Source organism: Halyomorpha halys, unplaced genomic scaffold (genome assembly GCF_000696795.3).
Source record: "Halyomorpha halys isolate HHAL.00 unplaced genomic scaffold, Hhal_1.1 Scaffold10.1, whole genome shotgun sequence".
In the NCBI taxonomy this organism is placed as follows: domain Eukaryota; kingdom Metazoa; phylum Arthropoda; class Insecta; order Hemiptera; family Pentatomidae; genus Halyomorpha; species Halyomorpha halys.
The window spans coordinates 287,319-297,327 of NW_027107501.1; the positions used below are offsets into that span (position 1 = coordinate 287,319).

The 10,009-nt window shown below is 30.7% G+C and overlaps 1 protein-coding gene across 1 annotated transcript in view; it reads right to left on the bottom strand.

Moving 5' to 3' along the window:
* Nos (Nitric oxide synthase) overlaps nt 1–10,009 on the bottom strand; it is a gene marked incomplete in the record, with an annotated part of 116,843 nt that overhangs the window by 14,733 nt on the left and 92,101 nt on the right. The window contains 5 exon segments of the mRNA XM_067045864.1: nt 479–653; nt 886–1,025; nt 1,100–1,241; nt 1,861–1,952; nt 9,651–9,813. Coding sequence (XP_066901965.1) covers nt 479–653; nt 886–1,025; nt 1,100–1,241; nt 1,861–1,952; nt 9,651–9,813 — 712 coding nt within the window.

Below are 10,009 nucleotides of genomic sequence, written 5' to 3' on the forward strand. Positions count from 1 at the left end.
AACTACCTTCTTGCACAATTAGAATTAATTTTAATTAAAGTTTGATTCTTATCTCTTTTATTTAGTCCTGTTCTTAAATTTTTAAAAGTAGCAATAAATTTTGCTGTAATATCATAAGTTTCATTCAAAAGATTTTAGTTTAATAAAAAATAAAATCTAAATGTAAAATATATATCTCTAAAAATGCCTGTTTTTCCCCCCTTAAGAAGAAGGAACAATTTGGCCAAAAGTGGTCACAAATTTTAACAAAATTAAGTCAAGTGTTAAAAAAAGAAGATATTGTGAGATATTTGCAACATAAACTTAAGAATTATTGAAATAAATCTGTTCTAGAATTTAAAAAATCATCATAAACATGAATATTACTGCACATCGATTTTTAGTTGTTTTTTTTTACCAAGTATTCAATAATAAGTTAAACAATTGTACTAAAGCATTTAATTAAAATATTCTAAAGATTAATTTTTATGGTCATTACCTCAATAATATTGTATCTATGAACATCACAGAAGTTCCTACAAGCGATTTCAGTTGACATATACCATCCGTTAAAAGGTGCTGCGGTAAACTGAAGTCCTCCGCAATCAAACATCATTCCAGAAACAGCTGGTAATGCAAACCACTTCAAATTCAGCTCTGAGAACCATTCGTGTCTGGAAGAGAAAAATATTATGATTGTTATCTTTAAAAGGAAATTCTTTATAAAATAATATAATTTAGAAAACTTTCTTTCTTAGAAAAAAAAAGTCTTTCCCCAAGCTATAAAACTAATTATTGAATTTAATATATAATGATAAAACAAAAAGAACATTAACATTTCCATTTACTAATGATTTATGTTACTATGGTAATTAGAAAAATTCTTTTTACGAACAATCTACTTACGTTGGGTGAGTTATAGGTACTTCTAAAACAAGTTCTGATGGTATCTCAAAATAATCAGGGTCTTCCCCATTGGCTGATAACACAAGAGGCAAGACATCGAATCTCGTTCCTTTTCCTTGCCATCCAAGTTTCATGCACAACTTTTAAGAGAAAAAAAATTAAAGATTCAACTCTACACTAAATATATAAAGTAAAATAATGAATTAGGAATTACTTCAGTGAATTCTACATAATTAGGATCTCCTGTGACAGTGCCATCTTTATTTTGGTAGCCAGCATATGCAATAAGCTGTTGGTTCCAAATTCTAAAGTCATGTTTCGTGTCTGTTCGCTGGGGAAATATAGTTATAGCAGACCTGAAAAATCATTTGTTTCATTACTCATTCTCAAAATATAAAAAAAAAAAAAAACATTCACACCAACATAAATATGGGCAATATTTAATAAAGTTATGAACTAATTAAAAATAATATACCTATATTTTACAAGAAAAAAAAAATTTTGCCTTTGTGTATCAACAATTCTCCTTTATTTTCTAATAGATATTTTATATTCATTTTGAATGTTTCTTGAAAATTTAAGTTATTCTTAAGTATATGATGAGCTTGAGATAAGATATGATTTGGCAAACATAATTGAATACGGACAGTGTCACATTCCCTCAAAAAATTATGCTTATAAATTATAAATTACTAAAATTGTTGACCTCAGCAAAAAAATAGATACTAAGACAAGACATACTGTTTAAAAGGGAACATGAGTTTCAACACTTAATGAGTTCATTAAATTTATTTGTAGTAATTTTGGGTATAATAAATGGGTTGTTTGTATTAATAAATGAATATAACTTCCAAATGAATAAAAAATTAAAAGAATTTATGATGAAACATATAAAGAACATAAAGACAATTGTTTGTTTCATTAACAAGGAACAATAAAATATCAATGATGAGGGAATGTTTTAGTTTTACAAACCTAATGTTTCCTTTATTGGTACTGTACTTCATGTGCTCACAAATGGCCTCAAACATTCCAGTTGTGGTTGTAACATTCCTACAGTCAAATACCTTTAACAAACAAAAAATTAAATCAAAATAGTTCTAAGTGTAAAACTGACTATATTCAAGGATATGTATAAGATATGTTAATGGACTTAGGATATATCATCTTTTTGATAGATTGTTGACCTTATCAGTATTAGTTTAATTAATGAACCTCTGTATTTATGAAGCCTTTAATTATTAAAATTATTTAATTATTAAAAAACTTTTGAATAAAAATCAAGACTAGAAATTTTTGTAATTCAAATAAAAAATATCTAATTGATAAAAATGAAAATATGCAATAAATTAATCATCGTTTTCACATATGCCATAGTTAAATTATTATTCAGGTGATAGAATTGCAGGAAGTAAGATGAGCATATAAGGTTTTAGGGGACTGTAAGGAACCAATCCCCAAAATGTTAATAAGCACTGAACCAAGGAGTAAGCATCCAAGGAGCAGGCCAAAACGTTGGCTGGGAGGATTGTGGTAAGACTTACTTATCTTGTGGTTTGGGATAATAATATTGGGAGTAATATTTTTAAAATTATACAAAACATGTATTATTATAAAAATTTTAAAGTTCTAAAGTTTAAACAGTCAAATTTATTTTAAAAACTAATAAATTCGATGGAAATTCGGGAGAAATTATTTAACAAAACTGAAATATCAAAGGTAACAATTTTTCAAAAAGAAATAATTGAAATTAGATTAGAATAATTTTCTAAACGAATACATTATGAGAATATGATTGAGGGTGTGTTGAGTGGGGTACTAATAAACACAAACTAGTGAAACTTATTTGCCTACGTTTCGAAATAAATTTCAGGGCCAAAAACAAAACGAAATAATAGCCATGATAGAATGAAAACTTTTATTTTTACAAAAATTCAAAAAAAAAAATCATTCCATCATGAACTGCTATCTCGTTTTGTTTTTAGCCCTGATGAAGGCAAGAAATTTAGGCCAATTTTTATTTGCAATATTTATTGTTTATGTAATAAAGAGCAAACAATGTTTATTGTTTATTAGATATTAATAAACTCATAATTAATAAGAGTAAAGAGTCTAATATTTAACGTAGTTATCTGTAACACAGTAATCTTTTGATGATCATTCATAACTTGTTTGTCGAAAAATTAAGTATTATAAATATCTGTGATATTTTTGTAAAGTTTTGAACCATGCTCCTCCCCCCCCACCCTAAAAAAATAAACACGGAATAGGCAATTCGTCATGGACCGTTAAGACTGAAATAATAAAGTAAAATAAAAACACTAAGCGTCTTCTTTATGAGAAATACTACTTAGGAATTTTTCCAGAACTACAACTTTCGCCTAACTGAATACGTAAGTATTTCTTCTTTGAACAAATATTGGTAATAATACACTAATAATATCTATACCAAAGGATAAAAAAAAAGACATGGAAGTCATCAGTTTATGGGGGATTTTCTCCTTTCATCCCAACCTTATCCCCCCCCCCATTAGAATTCAGGACAGTTGGCTGCTATTTCTTTCCGATTATGAAATATAGCTTTTTCTGATAGGGAATGAGTTATTTTTTTATTTTTTCCAGATTCTTTCTTCAGCTTCGTGACCAGTTTCATTGTAATATGAATTATAAAACAATTCATTTTCTGAAGATTATTAGTAGGTACATGGGATTCTCAGTTAATTTACGATAAAAGCATTAATATTCATATTTTGAATTTAATTCCGATTTGGGAATTAGTACTTAAATTAAAGCAGTTATGTTAAAAAACAGAGGAATATAATTTTTAATGAAAAAATAATAAAATTGTATAAAATAAATATCAAATGACCAACAGAATTTAATAAAAGAAGATAAAGACCTGTTTTTAAAAAGAAAATATTTTCTTGGACATGAGCCTACTAAAAAAGATACACGCTTCATCAACACCGAAAAAAGTCCTATTTCTTGTTCCTGTTTTTTCTGGCCATTCTGACATACGTGGGAAGGGGTTAACCAACAGGCTTCCACCCTCTTCTAGCAGGAATGAGAACATCGAGTTTGGGGCTGCCACGAAATTAAAGTCCAATAAGTAATAAAAGGTCCACCCAATTGATTGAACCAGCGCCGCTGCAGATTCAAGGTTACTAAGATGACTCCTTAACACACTCGCCTACAACGGCATAAAAATAAAACCAAAAAAAATTGCACAAATCGGTCAAAGTTGGTTTTGATTTACTTGAGGTACCGCTAAACAACGGTTTAGACCTGGAACTCTCAATATATATATATATATGTGTACATGCCAAAATTTATTTTATTGCCTGTATCATGGCATTATGATTTACATTACCGTTCGGTAATTATCATATCATTTCTCAGGATTACAAACTAAATGGGAAAATTTTTAATTTATGTTAAATATGCTAGTGTAAAATTTGAATAATATAAGAAATAAAATACAGTAATATATTAACCAGATTATGATTTTATAACATCGTAAAACTGTGTTTCCATACCTAAACAGAATCTGTTGATTTATCTTGGGTGTAACATGATAGTACAGCGTTAGATTCACGAAAAAGTTGTAGGAAAAGAAAGAAAAAAGAAGAAGAAAGAAATTAAAATAATCATAATTTAAAATCTAAAAAAAAAAAAAAATAGTATGATTATTTTTTTAAACAGAAGATTTTTGTCTGGGCTTATGATCGTTTTTAAAACTAATGTAAATTTTTCAAAAAATAAGTGCCCAACAAAATTTAGTTCTAGATTCGTGAGTGTGTACTTTCTTATTTTATAATAACTAACGGACTTGTCTCCGTTACAGAGAAGTGAAAATTGCTAATGCAGAATAAAATTTGTGTACACGCTCGGAGTGAAGGGGTTCGAGCGCATTAAATATGTACCATAATAAGATTGTCCGTTTGTAGAGGTTCCCATTATGTAGGGGTGTCCTTTAAGAAAAGTCTTACGCAATATATACGAGAAAAAATTATCGATTCTCAAAAAAGTTTTTTTTTCATTTCTTGCATGGATGCCAAAAGCTTTCCTAATTTCGCTTGTCAGGAAGTACCTGGAGGAACTGACGTCCTCGTATTCATTTAAAATGCACGTCTTGCTAATTTAGCACTTATTTTGAAAATCTGAGCGGGATTATGTTGGCTGAAATTGACCGCAAGACATGCATGTTGTACAGGTTGTAGTAGCTAATCAGTATTCTTGTCATGCCCAGGTCGGGATTAAACAATTCACCTCCTGCAAATATCCATAATGCGACATAATCCCTTCTCCCGAATATATAATACCTAATACAGAAAAAAAACTGATTTTTATAATGGGTTTTTTTAATATTTCAATCTAAAATTTCAAATTAATCAAAAAAATTATATAATTTAATTAAGTTTAGGGAGCTGGGTAGCCAACTAAGGCGCTTTACTACGATCTTTTGGACTCGGATTCGAATCAGACAGGGCATTATTGGTTTTCTGTGAGTCAACCCTGTGGGTTCGGGAGCCCTGCTGAGCTTACTCAGTCTCTATAAAGTGGGTACCCTTAATTGACGAAATAACTTGAGGGTCATCTTGATCAGATCGTCTCCTTGAACATCAGTTATTCAAGAAACAATACTTCTTTACAAAGTTCTGAACCCCTGTCTCTTGGGTTGTAGCGGGACATTTTTTTTTATTTAAATAACTGTCACTGAATCAATTGTGGAAAAACATATATAGTTTAGAATTCAGATATTTCTTTCTTTTTTTTTTTTTTTTCATACCCTCCTGTAATGATGTTATGGAATATCTGGTACATACATATAGGAGGTATGCTATATGTATAGCAGGGTGTTAAGGATACCTTGGATTGCCTTTTGGCATTATAAGGTTAGGTATAAGAATTCGGATAAAATTTGTTATCTATATTTAAAAAAAATAATATAAAAAAAATAATCGAGAATAGGACCTAACAGTTGTCGACAAGGCTTTTCAGAGATTTCAGCATAAATGCTTTGCCAATTACGCACTGTGCAAACATTCATTGTAGATTAAATATGAGGATATAGGATGTCCCAGGAGGGGGGGGTGCGGTTAACGGAGTAATGAATACAAATAATTAAAAGTTATTACAAATTTTCTTAAATACGTAAGATCCTACAGCTCATCTCTAATTATAATTTTTAGTTTTACTACTTAAACCTTTTTTGGCTTATATAACTTTGTATATTACTTCTTTTTCTTGTTACTTTATTCGTACATTTTTATGCTTCTTGTGGTATAGTTTGCCTTCTCAAATTCCTCATTGATTTATTTTTTAAATTTATTAAATAAATATAAAACTAGTAAATGATATTTGAATTGTATTACAACGGTATGATACAGTCTTATTAAGAATCTATCCATCAATGGAACTCCAATAATATTCCTAGAGAATGGTCTGGAGGCCATCTTCTTTTCAGACGCCTAGGAGGATTATGAAATATTATATTGGAGGAAGAAAGGTTATAAACAAGTTGATTAGGAACTTTATAATGGAAGGATTATTAACTAGTTTTGGTGAAATCTACAAAATAGGGATCATTCAGGTCATTATGGATGATTGTATTTGTGACAAAGTGAGGAGAATAAAGGATTTTCGATTGCAAGGTTTCAATAGGAGAGGAATTCGATGATTTTAATGGAATCCAAAGGTCAAATTTTAAACAGAACTCGTGGTGTTAAATAAGAAATTCAATTTCATTATTATTTATATAGTACACTGTTTGATTTTTAATAATATTTTTCTTTTCTTTCATATTTTAGTATCTTTAATGTTATTTTATATTCTAGTATAAATTCTTACGAATCCAATATTACACGTTACCTTATTATATTATTGTTTGTTATCTTTTTAATTTCTTATTATACTGTTTTATCATTTTTTATTCTATTATAATTCCTATTCTGGTTCTTTTTTTTATAGTCCCGATGAAGGTCTCAAATTTGGGCTGAAACGTCGGTAAAAATAAAATAAAATTAGTTTCATCTAAATGTATTCATTAATCCACTGACCACACCCCTTAACATCTCCTTATATTAAACCTCCTGTCAAATATAAATACTTCATCGTAGTAGATTAAAACATATTTCATCGCACAACCTGTCAAGTTAGCACTCACTAGATATGACAACTGTAAGATCGGATAGGAAAACTTTTAGCTTACGTCCTCTCCGTTCTCTGTCATCAATATTCCAAGTGGCACGATAGTTACTGCTTTCAAAGAAAACTCAAGCCAGCTGCCAATCATAATCTGCGTCCTTCCTCTTGGAAAGAACACAGACCGTATTCGTTGGAACCGAAACACGTACGCCACGAGTCGATTTCGGTGTATGTATTTATAGATCGCATTACCTCAGTATAGCTTAGTGGAAATGTTTCATATATAAATTTAATCGCTATCGAATAATTAAGACGAACGAAAAAAATGTTAAATTATCTTAAGTATTATTATGAGACAATAATATGCGTAAAGAGCCATGCAGATAAGAGTGATTCGAAGGAATTAACTACCTTCTCTCTTCACAATATAAATGGAATGGTAAATCATTGATTAATGATAAAAAATATGAGACAAGAGCGACAGTAAAAGTTTTAGAAATAATTAGCTATTAAGGATTTAGTTATTTTTAAACTATTATTTCACTTTTGACAGTTTTTAAATATTACCTAATGTAAAGTAACACCTTTCACTACATTCGAAGCGATGGACGTCGAAGTAAAATGGATGAGCCTGCATATTAATGGGGAAAAAACCAAGATTATGCTGTTGGGTAAGAAGCCACTGGACCAGAGGCAGAGTCGCCTTGGCTCTGTTATCAATGAGAACCAGGATAAAGAAGAAGAAGTTAAAAGCAGAATTGCTGCTCGAAATAGGGCCAATTTTTTCGTTTTAAGGCTAAACAAAAGCAAACTTGTTAACCATACCACCAAGTTCACCCAGTACCAAACATTGATAAGGCCAATCGTCACATACGGTGGAGAAACGTGGACCTGAGCAATAAAAGCATTAACCTACTGGACAGGTTTGAAAGAGTAATTCCGAGGAGAATCTTAGGGCCCGTATGCGAGATTGGTAATTGGCGAAGAAGGAAAAATGGTAAACTTTTTGGGCTCTACAAGGAATGTAGCATCCCCTCGTACATCAGGATAGAGAGGCTTAAATGGCTTGGCCAGGTAATAAGGATGAGCGAGGAAAGAGTGGCTCATAAACTGTACAGTTACGTTCCGGATGGTGTGCGGCAACGTGGTAGGCCGAAGGGCCGATGGAAGGATGCTGTGGGGCAGGATCTGCGATAACCGAGGATCCCAGTTACCCTTACAGAAGATAGAGAAAGATGGTTGGTGGCCGTTGACCAGGCCAAGGGCAGCTTCATGAGCCTGTTGTGTCAGCAAAAGAGGAAGGAGAACTACTTTGCGAAAAAAATGTTATTAAAATTCCCATTCATTTGATCAGTAGTTTTGTTTTAAATTTACTTCTTCTTTCCCTGCTGTTTAAGAAATTTCAACAATATCGTTATGGCATGATTAAGGGCGAAACTTGACAGCACGACTTCTAAGTCTTGATGGTAGTTCCATAATTCACGAAAGATCTCTCATCCAGCTCCTTTATCAGCCGTTGCCATATTCTCACAGGTCTGTATGCCAACAGACTTTTCAGTTGGTAAACCTGCGCAGTTCTCAATGAAAGTAGAGATAAAGCGAAATATTTATGAATGTTTTTAAGGGAAACCGTACTTAAGGTTTTCTATAATTGCTATTCTTTAGTTTTCCTTAATAAATGCTTATTTTATTTAGAGAAATTCCTAAGAAACCATAGCTTTCTTAGCAAAGGAAAAAGTAAAGGAATGCTTATAAAAAGATAATTTCACTAAAGAAGTTAAAGGTGTGTACCTAAAGGAAACCTTTAGTTATCTCTATCTCAGGGAAATCCAAGAGACTGAGCTGGCGTAAGACAGTTTTTCCTCTTTTATATTAATGCACTAAGCACCTTTTTTTACAAGTCTTACATTAGTACTGTATATTGGGAGCAATTTGTGAATATTTTTTCTTCGGACTGTAGTATTAGAGATGTTAATTTTTTTTTTTTGGTCTATTACAGACGCTTATTGATGGAAAATTTACAAACATTTAAAAATCCATTTTTCAAAATTTTCCCGAAGAAAATTAACATTCACTTAGTTCTCTTAAACTGAAATTATATTTTATTAACACTAGGTGTTTAGGATATTTTTCTGTTAGGTAGTATACACTATTTTATTCTGTATCTAAGATATAAGGATACAATATTGGGTCAAAATCACAAAAAATGTAGTTATAACGTATTTCTACCAGTTCCTTCACATCAATAAACTTAACATTTAAATAAATTTAAAATTACAATTGTTTAGCATACAGGCAAAAAACATATTATAATGATATAATAAATATCAGTGTAGGAAAAAGTAATTAGTATTTGCCATTGCTTTGGTTCAAGTAAAGAGATGACTGGATAAAGTAGATATATGAAATTAAAAAAAAAAATAGATAATTTTGCTTTGCTTATTTTCAATACTCCTTCCTTCACTCACATCTTCTAAATGTAATTTTATTTCTGCCATTTCAAATTACGCTAATCCGAAAGTAATTATAATTAAAATTACTTTCTGCTCGTTACTGAGGAATATAAATTAGTTTTAAGACGAATAAGTTAACTATAGGAATATAATAAAAATGTATACCTGTAGCTTGGCCCATTGTATCCTTCCGATACATCGAGCCGCGTTCCTCCAAGCCTGCTTCGCTCCCCAGACTAATTCGGTCTCTGTAAGCTCGTATGTTCCAGTGCGTTCGATCTCTTCGCTAACTTCCTTCCAGCGAGCATCGTGTGCTGGGCTCTTCAGTCTGAAAGTATTAAATAATTATGACATGTTTATTATATAAAAAAGATTTAGTGATGACATGTAAGATTTTATTTTACTTTCTCAGCGAATTGAACACTCTCTCTGTTATATAAAAAAGTTTTTAGTTATCACCATGTAATATTTAACTTCGCTAACTTAACTTACCTAATAAAAAAAAAAAACCCAAAAAAACCATG